Source organism: Schistocerca serialis, chromosome 1 (genome assembly GCF_023864345.2).
Source record: "Schistocerca serialis cubense isolate TAMUIC-IGC-003099 chromosome 1, iqSchSeri2.2, whole genome shotgun sequence".
Lineage (NCBI taxonomy): Eukaryota > Metazoa > Arthropoda > Insecta > Orthoptera > Acrididae > Schistocerca > Schistocerca serialis.
In genome coordinates this window covers 395195233-395220276 of record NC_064638.1, presented here as the reverse complement: position 1 = coordinate 395220276, position 25044 = coordinate 395195233, and the positions used below count along the sequence as shown (strand labels likewise).

The 25044-nt window shown below is 37.4% G+C and overlaps 1 protein-coding gene across 1 annotated transcript; it reads left to right on the top strand.

The window, feature by feature from the left end:
- Positions 1–1915: 1915 nt before the first annotated feature.
- LOC126471454 (RNA-binding protein 4.1-like) lies at positions 1916–19394 on the top strand. Its single transcript, XM_050099648.1, has 6 exons — positions 1916–2045; positions 14326–14529; positions 14602–14852; positions 14961–15167; positions 15652–15696; positions 18565–19394. The coding sequence occupies exons 1-6, from the start codon at positions 1956–1958 to the stop codon at positions 18617–18619; spliced, it is 852 nt and encodes a 283-aa protein (XP_049955605.1). The 5' UTR covers positions 1916–1955; the 3' UTR covers positions 18620–19394.
- The last annotated feature ends 5650 nt before the right edge of the window (positions 19395–25044 follow it).

Here is a 25044-nt window from a genome sequence, read left to right as displayed (position 1 = left end):
AACACACAAAATGATGAACTAAAAAACTTCCCTTGGCGTATATAGGTCAATCACAGCTGACGATGCCAAAACCTACAGCAAAAACCCTGAAAATTGGGATCTGACATTTTCATTGACCTACAGCAAATACTATGGAAATTGGAATCGTTAAACATTCAAAGTTCTGACGCAAAGAATACTTTATGAAGCCTTCTGAATCTTCAGTTGTGGCAAAAAGTATGAATTATCGTAGTTGTAACACCTAGGTGTAGTGTACATTTGTCACTTGGCAATTACATTGGCAGTGCCTTCTGCATGGTCTCATGGAAGTTTGATAGAATTCAGTTAAGTTGTTATTAGGTTACCCTGGAATATTATGATCACAGAGAGAATGCATACCACTTTTACAGATATGTGGGAAATTTTCATTGCATAAAAGTCGTGTGTTACAGATCTAATCATTGGCTACCTCACCATTCTCTCATTGGCTACTTTTAACTTGAAGCCAGCTTAACAAACCAGCATGTATTATTATTTTTAACTGAGGTTGTGTTATCGGTGGATGCCCATATGTGTAAAAGTACTATAAACACAGTCTAACCTCACACTGTGTGGGAGATGAGACTGGCTGTAAGGGATTCTGCTGGCCCCAGCACCCTATTTTTGCAGTGTCAAGTTAAACTGCATGTACGATTTATGTTTGAGCAATAGCTGTAGCTATAGTTGTAATAAGAACTGTTTTATGTGTGAGAATGCCATGGTTTGATTTACATAGTACTTAAAAAATACATTTCTTGTTACAGATATCAGGACTTCCAGCACACCTCCGGTAAGTCCTGATATAAATAATGAACACACTGTACTTCTAAGAAGTACATCAGTTTTGTAGTTCCATTGTTGTTTTGGTTTAATGTAATCCTGATGTGTTGATCCAGTCATGACTTGCAATTAATAATAAATGGCAGAACTTGCTGTATGAATACTTCTTTTTATGTGACATTGGTTGTCAGTTCCAAACATAGGAATAGTCGTAGGCACGAGCAATGGTGGTAGAGTTTAGGCTAATTCTACACACCTAATTCACACATTCTCAGAAAGCCAATGACTGTTCAGTAGTGTTGTGAGTGCTCTTTTGTAAATGCTGTAAGTAATACTACCATTGTATATGATTGCAGGAAGTTATTTAGTGACTTTTATTCCACTTGTTGTGATTTGTCATGGCTGGTGATGTTGGTAGGTAACAAATTCTACACCAGCAACCAAGAGAGGTAATTTGCAGGACACACACATTCATCAAGCACAGAGCACATGTTTGTGCATTCCACGACTGTCGCTTGAAGCGGGCAACAGTGCAATCCCCCTTCCCCACCCTTGTCTCAACCTGGACGAACCACCATTGTTCATGGATTGGGCTAGTGACCTGCCATCTTAGGTGTGTTTCACAGAATTTGCTGTTGGGCTTCATTGGTTATCTTTTCATGTAGCTGTGTAGGTACTAGAGAACACTTACATTTTTGTATAATTTGTAAATATGTGGATCTGTTACCTTTTTATGCCTCAGTTTCTGTAGTGTACTTGAGATATCCAGACTCATACTAATAGCTCCTCTTTTCTTGTTGGTCTTCATGAAGCTTTAAAGTTACTTGCTTCTCTTCTCATTTTCACTTATTCATCACACACTTTGCACCAGTCAGTTTATTGCAATAGATTTGTAGTGCTCTTTGTTGCTTTCTTTTGGTGCCTTGCCCAAAATTTTTGCAACATAGTATCTTTTCTACAGATAGTGTAGTATCATGATACAGTGTAAAGTTATGTATCTTATGTTGGCTTGCATGCATGGGTTATGCTGCCTGTCCTGTTATCTTCACAAAATTCATCCTGTTCCGTTTAGTCAGCCTACATATCACTTCCCCTGAATAGTCTCAGCCCTGTTCCTGCTGTCCCTCCTGATAATACTTCCATCCATCCTGGAAGTCATGCTACATACCATAAATCTGGGTGCCACTATCTCATTATTCTGTTGGATGAATCTAGTGACATTGGACACCCATGTTGATTTCCTGGAGGTAATTTTTGCTCTCCAAAACTGTAATGCTTGTCTTTTACACCTCCTTACTTTCCTACTTCAGTGAAGAATTTGGCTATATAGCTTATTCTACTTGCTTTCCTTTTGTAGATCTTCCATACAGTAGGTTGATATCTTAAAAGTTTCTGAGTTGGCAGGGTTTGTGACATGTGGGTTAGATTATGGCATTAATTCTTTCTATACTTTGTGTCTAATTGTTGTATATATTTAATGCTTTCAGTGTCTCATCACACCTAAATTCTCCTATAAATTTCATCTCATTGAACCACACCTTTAAAATTTCTATTGTCACAAGTCTCAAAGTTCCAATTGCACAGAGTTGAGATGATTGTGCTTACTTAGAGGTCGCCATCATAGCTGTTACGGTCACTAGGGCCGTATCCAGTTGGAGCTCTTGGACAATCCATAACTCTTTTGAGGCAGGTGGAACAACTTGTGTACCACCACCCTCCTCGCTTAAATGCATGGTGGTACAGAAAACACACCACTTAATTGTGAAGTTCTGACACATCCAGCATAAAGATGTGTGTAATAACCACCTGTTGTCTGTAATGTTGGTAGTTCCCACTACAACCAAAGTGGTTAGAAGTAGCATTGCTCCAAGTAGACAGTCTATGGTGATATATCCCACAGTGAGCACTGTATTCTTGGTCTGTCCGGTGCGTAATTGCTTATGTTTTATGTGGTATATTGGTGATTACAGGTGAGACAATGGCTTCTATACATTCATAGTCACTGTAGCATTAATGGTTTTTAGATATATCCTACAGAAGACAATTATTTCATGACTAACTCTGAGTTTAAAACATGTACCACATGCATCACTGTCACTATTAGTAGCTATGTGGAATGTCGAGTATTGTTAGCAGTTTTTGCAGTAAAATTACATTTAAAAATTAATGAACTTCATATATGTGCTTTGAGATATTGCCGTACATTTCACTTTATAATGAATCGGTGTAGGGAAAAAATAAAAGATAAGATATATACTCCAAGCTGAAATACCTTCATGTAGTTATCAGAGGAGATCAGCATAGGAAATTTTCAAGAAGAGTTGAAGGTTGTATCTTCTCATACTTGATTCATGCGAATATTGTGAATGCCTTGTACTTCACCAGAAACTGAAGCTTGATACAGTGATGATAAAGTTTTGGAGCGAAGTGGCCAGAAGTCTTCTGAGCGGCGCACTGGTTGCTTCAAGGAATGATGTCAGGTACTTCAGTAGTCAGTCTGATGCAGATTAGCAAAAAGTATACTTGTGTGTTTAAAAGTGTGAGAACAGAAAGTTCAAGTACATCTGCTGCTATGATCAAGCACCAAAGAAAAGCAGATAAGAACAAAATGGATATGTAGCATGTGCCAGGTACCTCTCTGCTTATGAAAAATATTTTGCTTCAGAGTCTACCATGCTATTTGATGAATTAAATGTGGCAGGTTTCTCATTCCTGCAAGACTAAATATTCCATCCAGTACTTCCACTTGAAGAGTGACAGTATCCTTCATGTACAACCATTGTTTTTTCAAAATCATCATACTGTCTGTTCACATTCTCCATCTAATGTAATTGTATTACATTTCATCATTTTTATAAAATTGTTCAACAAATAGATGTCGTGTGCAATAAGAGTCAATATTCATCATATCCCTCTGCATGAAAACACCAAACTTGTGTGCATGATCTTTTTGGGTGGCTGTTAGGCTCACTGCAATGGTATTTTTTCATGACATTGTGATGTGTACATGCCCAGTTTCTACCATTGGGAACATCTGTCAGTTTTCGTGGCCATGTGAAGTTCTGATAAATAAGGACCAGGTGAACATCAGCCATACCAGGGTGCCCAGTTTCTACCATTGGGAACATCTGTCAGTTTTCGTGGCCATGTGAAGTTCTGATAAATAAGGACCAGGTGAACATCAGCCATACCAGGGTGCTGATGACCATGATGTTGAGTGCCCCTAACCTCAAATAATCATCTGCTGTACCATGATTTTGTTGATGCAACACTGCCACCTAGGGGACATTTTTATAACATTAGTTTTCTGATTTGTACCAAATATAGTATGGAAGTCACATCTGATATATTTCGTGCTGTGACTGAATGATTTTTGCAAATAATGTGACAGGTTGCTGTTTTCAGTAATTAGTTTTTCCAGTCATGAAGGTAATACATGGCTAAGCACTTAAAGTTCATTTCAGAAATGCTGACTGCAAGTACAGAATAATTTTGTGTGCCTGATTAGTATTAATAAAAACTTATAGCTTGTGCACCAGTGGGTAAGTCGTATCTTCACTCATCTTATTTGATTTGATCAGTTTATTGAATTCATTTTAATTGATCTAGTTATTCATTTCAGGACTGCATGCATAACATAATGCTGTCTAGTTAAGCATACATAATTATAACTATTTTGTGCAACAGAATAATAAATATAGTATTGCCATAATACTGTAAGGGATAAGCCATATCACTTCAGTCAGGGGGTGTTGCCTTCATAGTCTTGGCTGCTGTATCTCTGTAACAGTTCTAGATATTTTGTTAGGATTTTTTTATTTGAAAGATGATTGCTTTATGATTACAGTGGTATCCTCCATTTGGACATACCTGTAAGTCCTTTTACTGTTGCCTTTTGAATTTTTTTATAATTTACAGATATTTTTTTTTTTCAAAATGCCAATCCAGAATAGTTAAATTTTTTCCTGTTGATTAATACCTTGTACTGTATTCTATGTAAAGGAGAGCTTCTGCTTTTAAGTTAAACAAGTTTTATTTTTAAAAAATATGATTTTCTGACTTTCAAGGGAAATGTATGTCTTCACTGAAGTTGTTTCTTACTAGTTTGTTTGTTACAATGTTTATTTCTGTTGTCTTTGTTGCTCATATTTCTTAACACTTTCTTTGTTGCAGATATTTTTTAAACTTTTTTGTAGTTACTTGTCAGTTTGTCACAGTTGTTCATTGCAGGCTTCTGTATTGTAGTTATTCAGTGCTAATGTGTTTACTCAAGAGGCTTCTAAGAAATCTGAGACTATCCAATGAGTTTTGTGTTTTGTGAGGAATTTGCCAGTTGTCACTGCAGTGTGTTTTGTGAAAAGGATTTTTTGAAATGTTTTCTGACTGCGGCCACTGGAGAGTGAAGTGTGCTGACTATTTGCATATCCATAAAATAGTGATATATAAGACAAAAATAAAGACCTTGTTCAGGTTGGGAATAAGTGTTCTGATTTGAAGACTTTGTTTCAAAGTGAAGATGTTTCCAGTGGCGTCCAGTCACGACTTTTTGTGTTGTAAATGTTTTGACAGAATAACAACATTGATAGTATCTGAACAAGATGAAGCTTCCCATGGTGCAGATGATGCAGATTTTGCATAAAGAGAGGAAGAATTACGTACCCTGAATCAGTCAGCTACAGCGGTAGGTAGGTGTGAGTCCTGTTAAGAAACCGTGGTCAGTGAAGTTGAGTCACAAACTCTATGCATGAATAAATTACTAAAGCTATGAATGAAAACATTACAGCAAAACTAACCACTCTTCAAAGTAGAAATTCCATCTTCAGAAGAAATTAGCCAAATCACTCTTGCACCCCTTGCCAAGAATTTTTCACAAATATTAGTTCAGCTGTTGAATAATGTGTCTCCTACAGTGACAAGATTAGAGTTTCAACTATTATTCCAGAGACATTTCCAAAGAAAACAATTTTGAACCATGTTCCATTAATATCAAAGTACATGGTAGACAAATCAAGAAATGAGAGGTCTGTAAATAAAAGGAGTCTTTGGAAGACCAGATCGCTATTATGGTCATCCTGTAGGAGCAGCTCAAGTTAAAATAGTGCAGTCATTTTATCTGGAAAATAAATGGGACTGTTCTCGCCAGAATGCCAACAAAAACACATAACTGCAGCAGTTGAAGGTCAAAAAGTTGCGAAAGTGATGAGGTACATGACTCGCAGTATTAAAGAAACTTTTGCAATTTATAAGAGCAACTGTACAACTTCACATGTCGGAAGATCAAAATTCTAAGCACTATGGCCTAAGTGGGTTGTTCCACACCCACCTAGAGATGTCTGTCTGTGTGTACTGTGCAAATTTTGAACTTGGTGTGGTAACTTTGAAGAACTTACTGGAGCACTTGACATGACACCTTGGTTGGGGGTATGAAGCCCTTGAGTTGTCTGTGACGTAAAGCAAGAGACTAGTTTGTTTCAAGAATGTAGTGACTGCCCTGGAAAGGGAGGACTGTTTTTACAGACACTTTGCTTGGAAAACATAGCAGATAACTCTGCAGAAATTACATTTGCGACATAGGAGGAAAATAAACTAATCAAGGAAACTGTTGCTTTTGACAGTTTCATTGATGAACTTGGTAAATGGTCAGTGAAAGTAGTAACACGCCAGCATCTGAAGAAATTGCAACGCCAACACAGTGTGGAAGTGAAACGCTGTGTACAGGCTTGAAGAACTATGTTCAGTGCTTCACTGTCATTTTGCTGAGAACTGGTCTGTAATTATCCCACAAGAAGTAAAGGGGTATCATTGGAGTAATAAACAGGTTTCAGTTTTTATGGGAGTGACATATTTTTCAAAACAAGATCACAAGTGTTGCAGTTGTTAAGTGATGACACAGGACATGACTCAGCACATGCTTTGCTGGAAATGCGAAAAATTCTTCAACTGCAGACAGGCAGAGAAGATCATCGTTATAACTGATGGTGCTCTTATTCGTTTAAAAAATCGTTACCAGCTGTTTGAATTGAGTAAGTTGCTTGTGTCAACTGACTGGGTGTACAGTGCTACTGGTCACAGAAAGGGGCCTTGCAATGGTGTAAGAGGCCTGCGGAAGCACCATGCTACAAAACAAATCTTTACAGACCAGATACAGCTGTGATTCAGAATGCTGAGGATTGCGGATTTTACCATAGTTGTGAAATCCACAGCCCTCATTCTTTTGTCTAAAGATGAAATCGAAGAATTCTGTAAGCAAAAAAAAGAAGAATGGTCAAAACAAACTACTCCTGTGAAAGGAATCCAGAAGACATTTTTGGGCTCAAGGTTATGGGCGATGTCATATTGCACGCACTGGAAAGAGCAAGAAAGAAGAAATTTCGTTCTTTCATTCAACACCTCAGAAACAGCAGGATAGTATTCAGATTCACAACCTGAGAATGGGGATGTTTGTGGTGTGTGTCTTTGACTGTGACTGGTGGATTGCAAAGTTTATAGACACCAGTTATGAGTTAAACAAAATTGTAGTGAACTTTATGCTATCACATGAACCAGTTGCTGCATAAAGGTTTCCAGCTGAAGGACAGCAACGCCATCAGTGCTCAGTTCCTGTTCACAATGTTTTGAAGATTGTAAGTGCTCCAGTTCCTAGTGGTTCAACAGGAAGGCATCACTCTACATCAAAGGAAGATACGGAAGCAGTGGGAAAATTTTTAGTTCATTGACTGACTAATTTCAGTAGAAAACAGAGCGCACAGAAGTTGTATAAATAGTCTTTGGACCTTTCACATACATTTTGGAACCATTTAAAATGCTTGAAAAATGAGTCTCTTTCTCATCTTTCAAAACTAAAATTATTTAAAATATAAATAAGACTAGGTTTTGATTTTTACGAGCCTGTTATGTGATACCGTGGTAGCAAAACAGGTTTTGTGTATGGCAAAAATTTCAATTGTTTATGAAACCTGTTCAACCTAAAAGTGGAAGCTCTCCTTTTCAGGGAATTTAGAACTATATGGTACTAATCAACAAGAAAAAAAAACAATATTTTATAGATTGGCATTTCTGGAAAAAAAATTTCCATAAATTATAAAAAAGTTCAGAATGTAAATATCTGTAAAAGAACTTTGACAGGTAAGTCCAGTGGAGAATTTTTTTGTAATCATAAAGCAATTATCTTTCAAATAAAAAAACAACAATGAAATATCTATAACTGTTCCGGAGATATAGCATTTTAAATTTTTTCCAAAATTCGCATCTTCAAAGTAGTACACCCAGCGTCATCTTTGGAGGGCTGTATCTTGGAGCAGAAATTTTTTTTGGAGAAAACAAAAAGTGTGTTCCTTACTTAGTCCTTCATTTTAATATATCCTAAATTCAGTAACATCTGAGACTATGAAGGTAAGATTTTTTCCTAGCCTGCCTTAATTGATACGGACTATGCTGTAAAAAGATTGTAAAAGTGGAGGATTGTTGTCTCTGTGGTAATAATTTTTGCACGCAAATTTCAGCAGCAACTCATTGTATCTTCAGTTAATGCATTCATTGCAGTTTCGGAAACCATTGCTGTGTTTTCTATCTTTGAAAGTGAGAACCTGCCAACTTCATACTCATTATTTACAAATGTGTTACGAAAAGAAGTCTACAATAACCTCTCCAGTGGTAAAAGTATGCTGATTGTGAAAGTATGTTCTAATTTGTGCAAAAAATTACAATTAACTATGAAAAAAATGCCTTACTTTGCTCTTGAAAGTAACTGAAAGAATGAGACAAACAGCAGGGACATTCATGTACAGCACCATGTTTAATTTGTATATTATTGATAATGACAATTTGTTCCTGGCAGTGACGGCTCTTACAAGTACTTATCGAATATTACAGGAAACAATTCTGTTAATTTAGTGAGGCCCAAAATCTTTTAAAAGTGAACACTGAAAATAATAATAAATATTCTGGAAATTCCAAGAAAATTGCAAGAGAAGTTTTGTATGTCTATTAGGTGTCTGTGCAAAGGTGCTGGACATTAGATGGTTTGTGGTGGTCAAGTGATCAGCGTTCAGGCTTCATGAGAGGAATATGTATGAGGCGAAGGTCCAACTTCTGCTCAAACTTAATAATTAATTTTTTTATCACTTGTATCATTATTTAATTTATAATGTTTGAGGTTAAATAACGGTAAAAACCATAGCTGTTTGCATGAAGTTCTGTTTTCATTGTCTGTAGGACAGATACCATTGTTCAACATGTGATGTTGAGATTACGTCTGAAGAATAATTGTACATTACTATTGTGGTTTGGCACGTTGTGACTAACGACGTTACTGACTGTGAATAACATCATTTGCATTATTAATTATCACAGTTTGAGATTGGCTTTCCAAGCCCATCCTGAAAATTTAGTTACAAATAGTAAATAGTCAAATAACATATGAAACTCATAACAACATCATGAAAATGCACATGGGTTTTCTTTATTTTATTACCTCTCAAATGCTGTATAAATTAAGTAGCGCGACCAGTGCTGAAAAAAATATAGATTAAAAAATAAGATGTTTGTGGAATTCGAATAGTCGCTTCGTGCACGACCCTCTTACAAAGCACAAATGCTAACTGTTTGGCTACAGTGACTTCTTACATATGGCAGCTTTGCACAAATACATCAGTTACATAATGGATGGTTAAAACTTCTCTTATGATTTTCTCGGAATTGTCAGAGTAATGCACATAACTACTTGCACATTATATTGTTTTTATGCCCTACTAAAAGCAGCTTTGCACAAATACATCAGTTACATAATGGATGGTTAAAACTTCTCTTATGATTTTCTCGGAATTGTCAGAGTAATGCACATAACTACTTGCACATTATATTGTTTTTATGCCCTACTAAAAGTGTACAGAGTTTGGAGCAAGTCTGTGATCCCAACATTGTGAGGCCCCATTGTTATACTCTGTTCATCATAATTATAAACCTGATGCAAACATTACATCATGCATTCTTCTGTGTTTTCTTGACTCACATTGGATTTGTTTCACGTATAGCGGAAGCCAAGCTGTGACCAATACAGTCAAGTACGATCATAGGGATACATTTTATGCTGAGTTACACGCATATAGACTGAGTGATAATAATGTGCGAGACAATAGGTTTACAGCACTGGTTAACCAGCAGTCCAACTAACGTGCAATGATGTGCGCAGTTGCAATTCAGATGTAAAAAGAGATGGGTGAAGAAACAATATAGCTTCAAATGTTATTTAATTTTTAAAGAGAATGGAATAATATTCGACAAAAGTGCAGCACTACCATGCGCTTCTTAGGTTACCAGATAGAAAGCATAAAATGCTCTCGTTCTCATCTGACATAGTATTTTAATTACAAACAAGATTTTTCTGACTGAGCTATGTGCGATGGGATTTCAACATACTGTTGAATACTGAAGCCACTGATGGATGGTATTGATTACAGTCAGTCGTTTGGTAATCTCTTAGCTCTTTTCTTTTCTGGATCCAAGAAACACATTTCAGTTCTGGAAATGCCATCTGCTATGTTGGTAATGGGTCAATCAACAGCAGTATCCACGAAGCCATAGAGCACCCCATTTTCTCCTCCTCTTTTATGACATGCCATTCTGTACCCTGCCAGTGTTCAGCAGTGACAAGTGAGAAAGCTGTGTGTGTTAGTCTCAGTACGTCTGGCAGCTCAACAGTCTTGTAATTTTCTCAGGCCAAATCAGTTCTGTTAAATTTGTATTGTAATGGTACAGTAGCAAGTGTAAAAATGCAGCCGGCCGATGTGGCCGTGCGGTTCTAGGCGCTGCAGTCTGGAACCGCGAGACAGCTACGGTCGCAGGTTCGAATCCTGCCTCGGGCATGGATGTGTGTGATGTCCTTAGGTTAGTTAGGTTTAACTAGTTCTAAGTTCTAGGGGACTAATGACCTCAGAAGTTGAGTCCCATAGTGCTCAGAGCCGTTTGAACTATTTTTTTGTAAAAATGCAGCATTTATATGGTGCACTCGATGCTGTGAAAATAATTGTTTTTCATGTATCTACGGTACAGCTCTACAACTGTGGTATAAAACAATGGATGTAATCCAAATAGGGAGTATTTGGTTTTTCATTTTTGCCTTAAAAATTAAATTTTTATGTTTTCTTAATTTAAGCAACCTTTATTAATAGCCTTTCATAGAATATTAATAACTGAGGATTTATATTTGAAATGAAAAGAGGAATTTTGCATGCAATATTTAATTAAAATCAAGACAACGTGAATTATTCATATAAAATGGTGATGAATTTACAATTACGAGAGGTAGGTGTTTCAAATTGAACGAGAAAAAATTTGACACAGGCAAGGCTTGAACCAGTGAACCATGAACTGTAATGAGTTGTCAAATCGTCAAACTACTACGCTACCGATTTCGCTATAAATTGCCGGCCATAGTGGCCGAATGGTTCTAGGCGCTTCATTCTGGAACCACGCGTCCGCTACGGTCGCATGTTTGAATCCTGCCTTGGGCATGGATGTGTGTGATGTCCCTAGGTTAGTTAGGTTTAAGTAGTTCTAAGTCTAGGGGACTGATGACCTCAGACGTTAAGTCCCATAGTGCTCAGAGCCATTTGGACCATTTCACTATAAATCAAATGTGCAGCTGTTCAGTATCTAATACAGTCCCTCAGAAAACTTCAAAGCCAATTATCTCTCTAAATTTATGACAAACATCAAGAACTACCTATTTCTCAGTATTTTGTAACCGTGCTCCACACACTTGTTTCACTAAGGAACAGGAAGCAGCCTCAGACATTTTCATACTGCTGTATTAACAGCATGACAATCGGAGCATAACAGTGCAGAGGCTGTGACTGGTTACGATTTCGGAATAAAAACTAAACAGCTAAAGGATAATTAAGAAAATCGTTGACAACTGTTAATACGTTTGAATATCTTGAAGTTTCATTTAACGTAACCTAGTAATAATATATCTAATACTACGTAGGACTTCTTTCCAAGAGCGTAACACCAACAGTATAGGCATGCTACGGCTTCTGACCAATCATGGGGTTTATCTTTGTTTACATCAGATACTCATCTGCTCAGTATGCTGCTGTGAACACACACAACTTGTAACAGATCCTCGATGCGCTGGTGTTTTTAAACAGAGGATATTTGTAGGACATAATCCTATAAGGTATCTCTTTCTTCTCAGTTCATATGACCATGAAAGTCTATACATATCCGAAGTGGTTAGAACTGGACATGTTCACCTCATAATGATGGTACAGATGTTTCACTGTGATGATACTAATGTCTCCCAATCTTCCTGGCTTCGATCTCATTTATTCTTTTGTTACTGAGCCCCCCCCCTTTTTTGCTTGAAATAGCTATGCAACTTTTGGAAAATCATGTCAGATGAGCCTGAAAAGGTTTGAAAACTGGTTTGTGGAATGAGTAAATAACTATATCAAAAAAGTGACTGGTGGCAGTTTTATGTATTTAACAGTCACAGGTTCTGAAACATCCATACTGGGTAAGCTCAATCTTTAATTTTTTACAATTACAGCATACAATTTTCAGGGTTCATTTAATATATATTCCAAAATCAGATTGCCATAGTTAAATTTAGGGCTTTGAAAACTTTATAAGATTATAAATTTTGGTTGAACACCAGTGTTTGTTTGTAGTGTAGCTTGAAGTCTAGGTTTGGTTGGAAGGTAATAATTTGGTTTAGAGTTGAAGCCAAAGAATGTGTTACATAGGAAATGGTAACAGATTGATCTGATGCAAATCCTGATGTCTTCATTTTGTCATATTTATCAGAATCTGTCGTATTTGATGCACTTTTCATATTAAAAACTGAAATTACGGGGTAAATTCAGAAGTTACACAGAACAACGGAAAAGTCTTTGAGAATTTTGATGCATATTATATATGTATTTGTGTTGTATGTAAACTATACATAAACTATGAAAAATATATGGGGGGGGGGGGCCTCCACATAACTTGTACCATTGCCTATGAAAGGTATGTTAGCCATACTTCAAAACTCCATGGTGAGATATGAAAAGGTGTTGCTATGTTTTAGTTTTTACCTTTTCTTATAACCACCTCCAATTCTTGGTATTTATACAGTTCAGATGAGATGAACTTACTGTTAACAGCTTGTATCGTGCTGCCTCAGTATCCACCAAAGCTTTTTATAATTTGTTTTCAGTTCTTGGTCAACAGATGTGTGTCAGCAACTTAGGCCTATAGCTATGTGCACTATCCATTGGCCTTTTTTGAAAATAGAGTAGCCTGTATCTGTTCCTAATTACTATATATACTTCTTTGTTATATATACTTCTTTGTTTCTAGAAAGAGAGTAAGTTGTTCTGCATAATTTGTATATTATTGACCATGTTATGCTTCTGGAAAAAAGAAATATGCTATTGTTATGAGAGTGAAGGCTGGACTTGCACTTTCACATGGCACTGTGGACATAGGAAGGGGACTCCCATTATCAGGGACCATCTTGAATGCATACGCTGCAGATATGTAGAAAAAACAGTGGATTCTCATTTGACTGCAAGAGGGGATGCTATGGTGCATATTTTAGAGGAAAAGGCTCACTTTGCGATTGCCACTTGCAAATCGTCTAGAGTAAGTTTGAAAAACAAAAAGTAAACATTGAGCACAATGAACAGGCATTTAAGAAAGGATTTGATGGGAATTAGTGAGGCCCAAACAGTACTGTGGGTGCTAAGAAAGGTAGGGAACATAAAACAAAATTAAAAACATAGAAAAGATATAGAAAGCTATGCCAAAATGTTTTTTCAAAGAAACAAAAACAAAATGTTTTTTCAAGAAATTTTGTGTTTGTTTTATTCTGAAAATGGCATTGTACAGCTGCACTTTAAAGCTTTTTCTAGTTTGATATATTTCTACCAAATAGGAGCATTTTAGTATTATAATAAAGTGCAACAATTTACCTGATTATTTTTTTATTATTGTATATAATGTTGTAGTAGATTTGTGTGTTAAGAGATGGGTGGCTGTGGGGATGGTGGAGGCCAGATTTTTTTAAAAAAAAAAAAAAAAAGCTTTTGATCCTTCTTTACTAGCGAGGAACTAGTCAGTATTGTTAGTTTATGTCCAAATCAGGAAAGTTGGCTTTTGTAATGAAATTGTTCAGTAATTTTAGTCTTAAGTTTGTTTTCCATCCCTGTCTCTATTAATATCATTTAAGCATTCAGCTGACAATCGTAGTACCATGTTTTGCAGTCATGTACAGAAAACAGAATTAAATATTTTGATCTTTTTTCTGTCATGTTCTGATGCTAATATGGTTGATGATTGTAACTGCAAAGATAACTTTGATACATACCCTGAATATCTTTAAGATGAAAATTTCTTAGTGTGCTTTTGAATAACAGTTTTTCAGGTCTTTTGCCTGAAGTCACTTTTTAACCATTGACTGATTTGTCAGTCTCCTTAGAATGTAAAGTGTCTTACATTTACAAATGTTATTTGCTATTCTCATTTCTACTTTTGTTTCAGAAAACAAAAATATTTGTGGGCCGTTTGCCAGAACATGCTCAGGTTCAAGAGTTAAGAGCTCTCTTTGAACAGTATGGTGTAGTTACTGAATGTGACATCCTGAACAGGTATGGGTTTGTGCACATGAAAACGGAGGAAATGGCTGCTGCTGCTATTGAAGCTCTAAACAATGCTGAATTCATGGGTGTTCAGATTAGTGTGGAGGTAATTCATTTGCTTCTTACATGATAAATATAATTAAGTTTGTAGACACTAATTTCACTACTGCGCTTTCAGCAATCTACAGGGAAAAAAAGTGGCAGAGGGGGAGGCTACAGAGGGGGTTTTGGACCAATGCGTGGTCGAGGTAGTTTCAGAGGAATGGGACGAGCAACTCCTTACATGAGGGATTCAAGAGAGTTTGAAAGACGACCCGGTATGGCACCACCACCTAGCATGAGGAATGGCTTTTATGAGGGCTATGAACGTGGTTATGATAATTACTATCCTTCACATGGTCCTCCACCCATGATAAGTCCGAGGGAAAGGTACGTGTGGTTATAGTATAGTGTTAGTTGCTCTGTAATATACTTAGTCTGTTTTATTAAATATGTCATTGATGGTAAATAATTAACCTTGTCACATGCTAATTTCAGGGAAGCAGAGAGGAGGTCATACCCAGACATGATGCGTGCACCATATGAACGACGTTCTTTCTCTGAAATGGGTAGTCCATATGAACGAACTAGTCTTCCACCGGTTGCATCATTTGAGCGTCGCAGTGAATATGGTGGCGCAAGATTGGGCTCAGACATATATCGCAGGCGTACCCCTCCTCCTTCATCAGGATATGGAAGTTCAGGGTAAGATAACTTTTCTTTTAGCTCATGCTGTTTGTAAAATGAGTTCTGAAATAGAGATCATCTGATTTCACATAAAATTGATCATTTTTGTGTAAACTGTCATTGTTTGTTGAAAGGATATGTATATGAAAGTGGAGTTGTTTCAAAGTAGACAGCTGAATCTGTTAGTGATAAATTTTGAACTCTCAGTTTGTTAATTTCTCTTTGACACTGCCACCTGTATTGCACCATCTCTGTCATATAAAAATTTCTGTGCGTGTGCATGTGTGTGCGCTCGCATGAACCACATTATTTCTAGCAAAGTTCAATTTAGTGCTTTACAGTAGTATGTGCAACAAAGCAGTAAATTTTATTTTTTCCATTGCTTAAGGATCTTTAATTTTATGCTGGATACCTTCAAATATTTTCATAGTGTTTGAGTCATTCATGTGAACTGAACTGCAATGACTGTTGTTAAAATATATTATTTAATCTGTCTCCGCAGGTACGATCGTGACGAAATGGATCCTTATGGAGCCCCAAGCAGACGGTAAGTTGATGCATCAAAGAAAAATTAGATTGCAGCGCTTGACACATCACTGCAAAGTGTTCACTTGTTTTTGCTGGTGTCATTGTCATCTCAGAATGTCAGATGCCAGAGCAATTTTTTTATCAAAAACAAATTGTAAAATCATTTCTTTTGAAATTTTATTTTGGGCGGTCTGTTACTAACATGCAATATTAACCGAGGAATTTGCTCAGGCGGAAGACAGTTTGTTGGGGGCATGTTTTGGCTGCACTTTGTTCTGTGTTCACTATCTGTTTGTTTACATCTTTGTGTTAGGCTCTTGTGGTATGTGTTTCATCATAGAAAGCCATGTAAGTTATTTTTGTGCTTTTATTGGTGTTTTGTTGAAAGTGGAATGGTAGCAGCTGTTTGATATTCAGTGTTGTTGTTTTCACTTTTTGAGAATCAGAGGGGGAGATTCTGTTTTGAAACTCACAAATCAAATTTCTTACAGTAGTGTAAGTTATTTGTGACTAAATGAAATAGCCGTTAGCAAAATAATCAGAAATTTTTGGGAGTAGTGCAGTGTTTCCTGTTGAAACTTTGAACTGATTGTAACCAATTTAAAGATTTCACAGAAAATCTGGTTAAGTTCTTGTAATGGGAGAGAAATCAGTTTAGTTAATTATAGTTCTCTTACACTACTGAAGTGAAATGAAGTTCTGAATAGAATGTGGCCACTTCCGGTAAAGTTCAGTTGTACTGCCATCTCACCTGATCAGTTAATACCCAGACTTAGCAAGCAAGCCACTCTCTTCTGTTTTGAATTAATGCTTCATCATAGTTTCTTTACTATTGTGGTAATATCTTCAGATTAAGTTGGTCAGATGGTCTTTATTTTTGGTTTCATGTAAAAGTATTTTCTTAGACTTTCCTAGTTGCATTGCTTGTGACTGGATAATTCAAAACATTTGTAATTCAATTTTAAATTTTGGGAGCTTTAGTTGTAAGTGAATTTTATAATTGCAGGTGTTCCTTTTCTTCTGAATAATGTATGGAATAGTTGTAGGCATTTCCTGTAAAACTACTCTACAAAAAGATAAAGTTGCTTGCTATGTTGCTCTTATAAAAAGAAATTTATTAATATTATTGTTCAGAATTTGTGCAAGACTGGAACCCAAATCCAGATTTCCTGCCTTTCACAAGCTGTAGCTGTAACTATTAGGCCAAGTTATTTGAGCTTGACTGCCTAGTGGCAGGCAGCTGGATGCTCACAGGCATAGGTGGGCAGGAATGGGCAATTGGGTTGCTGGGCTGTAGCCTATGTGACTGTACTGCACTGGCATAGTGCTCATAGACGGATGATCAAGAGGCTGTCACATCTGCAGAAAGTCTGCAATAGGCCCACCTGGCTGATCCCCCATACTAGGTACACCTGCCCGGGGGTTAAGGGTTGCCTGGAGGTACCTTCAACTTATGGGATAGTGTTTTAATAGTGTGCATTAGGTATCTGAGCAAGGCTCCAGGATTAACTCACTTTCAGTGTCACTTAATTTTTTCCACCTGTGTTTTCTGAAGACATCTACCAGAGGTTCTTATAGTATATGTAGGAATAAAGTCGTTGGGAACCAAGTCTATTGGGTACCATGGATTACACTGCCACAAGGAATATGTTTGTTGAATTTGTCATACAGTGTCTTGGTGTGCCCAAGTTTTCTCTTGCCACTACATATTAAGTTTCAGGTTCATTACATCTGAATAGTTTGCGCTGGTATCATTTCATTTCTTGCATCATCATTGATTTTCTCCATTGATCCCTTCATTTCATTTCACTTCAGTACATTTGATTAAGTAAAGAAAAAAGAGCACGCTGTCTTCATGATACTAGAAATGCCAATGATTTGAGACGGAGTAAAGTTATTTTGTAACAAATTGTTGCAAATATTGCATTATATTTGAGAGAAAGATTTCTCCCTTTCCAAGAATTTTTCAGGTGAGTTGATACTTGGTGATTAGCGTTGGGCTTTGAACTATAACCAATTAATATATTATTTGTTTAGTATTTGGCTATTCATTCTGGAAATGATTCATTTTATTATTATTATTTTTATTATTATTATTTGGAGAGAATTTTCTCAGACAACTCCCCTGGCAATGGCAGAATAACAGCTAACGATGTAACCCATAAAAAAAGTATGTTGACATAAGGTTAAAAATAAGATATGCATTTGTCGTGAATGTAGCTTTCAAGGTGTGCGTATTATTGCAGTCAATGTGAAAACACTTCCCTAAAATATATTTTTGAAGCTAATGGAATAAAAGTGAAGAAATAACAAAAACAGTAATAGTTCATTTGCCCTGACAAAATAAGGTAGAGAAGTAGCTAAATGCGGAAAAGATTTTTCAGTGACAAAGGGCAAAACAGACTTGATTCATTTAATTGTTAGCCACATTAAAACAGTCAGCAACATGAAGTAGTTACCAATTTGCACACAATAACTAGCATTACATTTTTTCTAAAACTAATGTTAGGTAAACTATTTCAGCGAGTTGGGTTTGTGATACAGAAGTAAATTACTGCTTCCATTCCTCTTTCAGTCTAGTGCAGAACTTAAGAATGGTTTGAAGCCAAGATCATCAAAATTACTGTGATACTTAAGTGCTGGGCAGTGCCTGGATTGTTAGACAGAACATTCCAGGTGGACCTTATTGTTAATGTAATTTTATTTTTGAGAAATTGTGTATGTATAAAATGCTCTGAATTATATATATGTAAACATATGAGTGACACACTTGCCCCTTCACATGCTGTCATGGTACATGAACGTGTGTACCGTAGCCTGTGAAAAAAGGTTACAAGCGAGATATGTAATTGCAGTAACAGGTTTGCGTCTTCTTGTTGTGTCGTAGCTACCCTGCACCGTCACCTCTCGATCGTGACTTGCCGCCGCCACGCCGATACTAGATGCTCCCGAATATCAGGCGAATGTGTACGTCGTGTTGCTGTTGCGATAAAACAGCGAGAAGTGCGGACGGCGCTCGGATGGTGGCAGCGATACAATTCACGACAGGCGTACGGAGACGACACCCCTTTTTGCAACTTCGCTTTCATTCGTATAATTTAGCGTAGGACTTATGCTTAATAGAAAATGACTAAACCAAGCAATGAGTGCAATTAATTTAAGTCTTCGGATGCAAGCTGTAGCTGTGGCGTTCAAAATCTGATACATCGTAGGTGTGTACTTCAGGGGTAAACGGGTAGCTTACACAGTTATCGTCAGTTTGAAACTGAACAGGACGTAGGGAGTTATTTCTCACGAAACCATGTAAATATTTCACGTTCGTTTCACTAAATTGTGAAAGTCTATGAAGATTGAATCGTTCTGTACCTTTTTTAAAGTCATATTCGTAGTGATTACCTTTATGTTTTCGTGAATTTTACGTGCGAAACTTTGTGTAGGAACCATAGATATTCCTTTCGAGTACTGCAATTTTAAATGTAGTAGTGTCCTGTCTGTGCGATAAAACCATGCGATTCAGAAAGCGACTTTGTGTTTTGTTGTCCCACAAAAAAAAACTTTTTTGTATGTGTAAACATAAAAACTGTAAGGAGACTACCACAATTGCAGATTGACAAGGGTTATTTAATATTTAATTTCAGAATATTATTTTGCCGTTCTGTGTAAACTGTTTTTAATACATGCGTCTGTACTGGGATGAAATAAAATTAAATAAATAAAGGTTTATCTTTTCCTTTATCCTCTTAAAACAAAACAAAAATACCTTTATTAGGAGTATTTGTAAGTTCTGTCTCAGGGAATGTTTTGACATTATAATGTAAATTAACAAGAGTGTGTAAAGAAATGGAGTGGTGTTGGTTAACAGGAATTGAGTGTTAACGGTTCCATGGTAAGTAGAATTTTTATTTATGAGTTTATAAATTCTGCTTCCACATCACAATATTTCTCTTGTAGAATGGGGTTTATTTCAATGTTTTGCATGTTTTTGTGTTGTGACAGTTGACACTTCGCACTTGTGTGGAACAGCACCATTAAATTTTCATGCTTTGCAGTCCAGGTTTTCTGTTATGTGGGAAAAAGAATTTTTTCTTACACTTGGGAAGTTGTGGACATGTACATATATTTGTAGCACATCACAATATGACATGAACTATTAAGAGCACATTTTTTTAACTATTGGATTTATTCTCGTGTGCTCTTTTTAAAGGATTCGCTTTAAATTTTATTCTCTAAGAGTATCCTTTATCAGTAATCTGTCTATGTGAAGTCCCTAATTCTAATTTAAAAATGCATATTTCTGTTAAGTTTTGAATTAAGCCCAGATTGTAATATAATATTGTAAACATTCATGAAATTGGTTCTTTTTGAATGTGGTAGAATGTTTGAAATGAACGGTTGGAACATTTTTGTGTGACTTCAGTTTTGTGTTTTTAATTATTTAAAATTTTATATTTTCACTCTAGATGCTTGAGATAGAACTGTACTTGTAAGAACATGGGCTCTACAGCTAATAATTTTAAAACAAGTTTAATTCCAGAACTCTAAAGTAAGAATTCAGATCTTAAATTTGTGAGTAGCAGAGGTTGAATGTGGAAATAGCAGTGAGTGAGAAAAACATTTTAAAAATTTGTTTTGACATTAGATATACTCTTCCTAGAACTTCGTTGTAACAGCAGTCACTGCTATGGTGAAAGGAATAATTAATGAATACCTACCACAGTTTTCATTAATTGCATTAGCCAATAAGAGTTATGTGTCCCTTTAGTCACAGTGATTGCACTTTACTTCTACCACTTCATTCATTGATTACTTTGTTTTTGTCCTCTGTTGTGAAACTACCTTATTTATCATGGCTGTGTGTGTGTGTGTGTGTGTGTGTGTGTGTGTGTGTGTGTGTGTGTTTTCTGCTGCATAGGTAAATCTGGATAGTTCTGGAGTGGTTGTGTTTCACGATTAAAATTGAACAATATTATGTCTTGAGATGCAGTTCATACTTTGTGATAATTAAAATGTGTAGGTTTTGCATTTAGCTTAATACACTTGTATGATACTAACATAGTTCATTTTAAAGTTATTTTAAATGCAACTTCAAGATATTGTGAAGGAAATCAGTTACAGACTTGTGTCGAAGAGCTGGACAACACACATTTTCAGCAGGTGTCTGAGGTCTGTCATAATTGTTACATATTAGTACAGTTGTAAATAATAAATTTTGAAGTGCGTAATGAACCATCAGGGGTCCAATATTTGGTAGAGCACGCCACACCACAACACTGTTTAAGATCATTTAAAGTTCAGGTATACATAATAGGTAGTGGTTACATATGAGAGTGCTTGCCAGGTTTTGACTTGTGATGCCATGCTGCTGTTGATATACCCTCACCATTGTAGACCATCCAAGACATAGGAAGACTAGGGAGAGGGAAATTGATTGGGGACCAGAGAGAAATCAACTTAATTATTTCCCAGTTATTTTATTGTTTTTGGTCTGTTGAATATTTCCTGGACTCCTGTATTTGCTCATTGTTTTTGCTCGTCACCTTCTTCCCTGCTTCTTGCTACCTCATCCTCTGTCCAGCTGGTTTTGTGTAATGTAACTGACCATTAGTCTCAGAGCAGTGTAGAGCAGTTTGTATCCTTATCCTGCTTGTTGCCTCTCCCTTCATTTGTTACACATATGCAATTTCCTCTTCAACATTTCATCTGTTCCCACTTAATGATCCACGTACTATTAATTGTCATAGTGTGACACTAAAGAATGTTGAGAAAACTACTATTTTGTTCTTACGTGTCACTCAGTTCATCTTGAAAATTGGTAGTGCCGGTCTTCCAATGTATTTATAAAAATTGATGTTATTTAGTGTAGCTGTAGTGTACGCAAATTTTGCTGTCATTGCATTGATTAATTGCTGTTTATAGTTGCTCACTCTTTTCCTTTTTTGTTAAGGTCTTCATGCAAATATTGGATCACGTAGCTAGTAGCATGAAATATGCCCTGCTTGTCTTTACTGATTATGCTTGTGTACTAATTTTTAACTGCTGAATGAAGTATTGTTAAAAAATTATGAAATAGTTTCAAACCCGTCATCAGCTCTTATGAGTAAAATACAGGTTTCTGTTTGTTGTTGCACACACCAAGACAGAACTGTTGTTAATTTAGAACTTAAGACATTCTGATTGATATTCATTTAATGAATTAATTGTTTACTGTGATCATCAAAAGGCAGACAATGATTGACTTCCTTCCCTCAGTATAACACAACTTTGTTTTGCAGGACTGATTTCACAACAGTTTTCTCTGAGCACAGTTAAAATTTCCATTTTTAAGCTTAGCTGCTGCAAACCTTCCTGCAGAAGAGGTACTGACATGAATGGTTATGAAAGTACAAAATTCTGAATAAGAATATACATAGGTCCGAAGGTAACCTACCACTTGATTTTAAGATGAAATGTTGTATGAATAATGTCACACAAGGAACTCAGATAAAGCCAGTTTGCCAATTTTCGGTGCACGTATTCTCTCTCTCTCTCTCTCTCTCTCTCTCTCTTTCTCTCTCTCTTTCTGTGTGTGTGTGTGTGTGTGTGTGTGTGTGTGTGTGTGTGTGTGTTTTAATGGACTTTAGTTCTGCAGGAAAATGCAAATTTACTGCCCATCCATTACCTGAACCAGTGTTCTTCTCACTGATCATAATCTCAAAAGTGAGAGGTGGTAAGTCCTTTTTTCATTGTGAATGCATTATGTATTCATGCTACTGCTGTAGGCTGTAACGTGCATAAGAAAGGAAATAAAATTTTATATCTCATTCTCTAAGATCACGAAGATTTAACTGTTTACATAATAGAGGAGGAGGTGAGGTGATATTACTTGCATTCTGGAGGACCAGTATTCATTATTCCACCCAGACTTAACTGTTCTGTCACAGACAGGAACAGTGAAAAATAATGCTAGAAACATTTCATCTTTTAGACAAAGCATTTTTCAGAAGTAGAAAACTCCCACACGTTCACCCAAGCACAAAAAATACCCACATGGCCACCGTTTCTGGGTGCTGTGGTTTGACTGCGTGTGCGGTGAGCAGCAACCTAACATGCAGTAGATAGTGAGTAGTGGTGCTGCCTGTCGCCTGTCAGAGTTTGCTGGGACAGGATAGGACTGCTAAATGCAGCATTGGGAGGCTTCACTGGAAAAAAGGGGAGGGGGGGGGGGGGAGAGAAGAGGAGAGACCTATGTAGGTATGTTGGTGGGATAGATGCTTGTCATATTGCAGTGGGAGCAGGAAAAGGGGATAGGTAGGTGGAAGACAGGGAATAGTGAAGGTTGAGGGCCAGGGGTTAGGGTAATGAAAATATCCTGTATGGAGAATTTGCACCTGGTCAGTTAGAGAAGTTGGTGCTGGTGGGAAGAGGCAGATGACACACGCTGTGAATCTGTCATTAAAGTGAAGACCATTGTGTTTGATGGCATATTTAGCAACTGGTTGGTTCAGCTATCTGTTGGCCACAATTTGACATTGACCATTAATGTGGACAGATAACTTATTAGTTGCCATCCCAGTGTAGAATGTGGCATGATAGTTGCAGCTAAGTATGTAGATCACATGGTTGTTTCCACAGCTGGCCCTGCCGTTCATGGGGTAGGAGATCAGTGTGTTACATGTAGCCCTGAGATCACACCTGTGGGTCTATTGCAGGGGTGAGAGCCATGAGGAAAGAGATTGGGAGCAAGGGTGAAGTAAGGATGGACAAGGATATTGCTTGGATTGGGTGGACAGTAGAATATCAATGTTGGAGGTGTGGGGAGGATATTTCTCATCTCAAGGCAGCATAAAATAGTTGAAACCTTGGCAGAGAATGTAATGCAGTTGTTCCAGTCCTGGACGATACTGAGTGTTGAGAGGAGTGCACGTTTGCGACCAAAGGGTATGTGGGGGGTGATGGGTCATTGGTTAGACAAGACATGGGAGAGATGTTTCTGGACAAGATTTAAAGGATAATTTCAGTTTTTTAAGGCCTCAGCTAGATTCTTGGTAATTTGGAAAGGGACTGCTTCTCACTAGGGATGTAACAGCCATGGATGGCTAGGCCGTATGGTAGGAATTTTTTGGCATGGAAAGGGCTGTAGCTGTCAAGTGGAGACACAGTTGGGGTTGGAAGGTTTGATGGGGACAGAAGTACTGATGAATACTTCCTTGGGGTGCTAGACGTCGAGGAAGGTGGTGTATTGGACTGAGGAGAAAAAAGTGAAGCAAATGGGGGAGAAGCTGATGAGGTTCTGGAAAAATCTTACATTTGCAGAAAGAACTGCCATCCATCATCTAAAAATTGATGCCAACTTTATATACAAAGACTCCAACTCTATCAGATCTCTCACCCTTCCCACCTTTTCCCTTCACCCCTATCTCACCCTCCCCACCTTTCTCCTTCACCCCTATCTCACCCTCCCCACCTTTCCCCTTCACCCCTATCTCACCCTCCCCACCTTTCCCCGTCCTGCCTCCCCATCACCTGCTCCCTCTTCACAATGCCTGCTCCCCTCACTCCTACTTTCTACATGCTTTGTAAAATTTGTAAAATCCAACCACAAAAAGAATTTCTAACCTTGTGGGCCAACACCTTCAGCCTCTTACCTGTAACTTAACCTCCTGTATAAAAGACCTCCAGCGACTCTTGACAGTACCTGTTCCTTTTCGATCGGCACCTTATTCATCCCTGTTGATGTCACTTCCGTCTACATTAACGTATCCAATGTATTTTAATGTATGTAGGGTAGACAGTAGTCTGTGTTGCAGGCAATGATTGATAACTCCACATCTGGTTTCATAACTAATATTTATTGCAGTCTCATAATGAAAAGTAAAGTTCGGCGTAAGAGAATAACAGAAATGATCGTCCGTGATAAATGTGAATGTAGCAACATCAAGAGTTTGATATAATGCAGGTTGTGACGTAGATTGAGACATAATCACTGCTGTGCAACTATACTGTAGCACTGGGTCCCAGGGAGAGTGCTGATGGCTTCTGGGCAGTGTATGGAGTTAGGTGGAAGGAGTGACTGCAACTGGCAGCTGGAGCATGCGCCACAGCTTAAGTACACTGCAGTGGAGGAATATCTGTGTGCTCTAGAGGATCCCATGATCCACAGGCATGAGAGTCTCAGATAGCAGTGTTGCTGTTGTTGCTGCATACACTGTCAGTGTGTGATAGTAGTGGTCCCTGGTGGTGCTTGTTAGTGGTGACCTTGTAAACAAAATGTTTACAATCTATGCTGAATACACACACCAGACATACAGGCAATGCACAAACTATTTGTCTCTGAAGGAGGGCTGGTTGCGGTTGGCCGAGCGGTTCTAGGCGCTTCAGTCCGGAACCG

Excerpts from the sequence above, each read along its gene's own strand:
- LOC126471454 (XM_050099648.1), top strand. The coding sequence starts at position 1,956 with ATGCTACATACCATAAATCTGGGTGCCACTATCTCATTATTCTGTTGG. Across the intron at positions 14,530-14,601 it reads GTGTTCAGATTAGTGTGGAG|CAATCTACAGGGAAAAAAAG; the intron begins GTAATTCATTTG and ends CTGCGCTTTCAG. Across the intron at positions 15,697-18,564 it reads TATGGAGCCCCAAGCAGACG|CTACCCTGCACCGTCACCTC; the intron begins GTAAGTTGATGC and ends GTTGTGTCGTAG.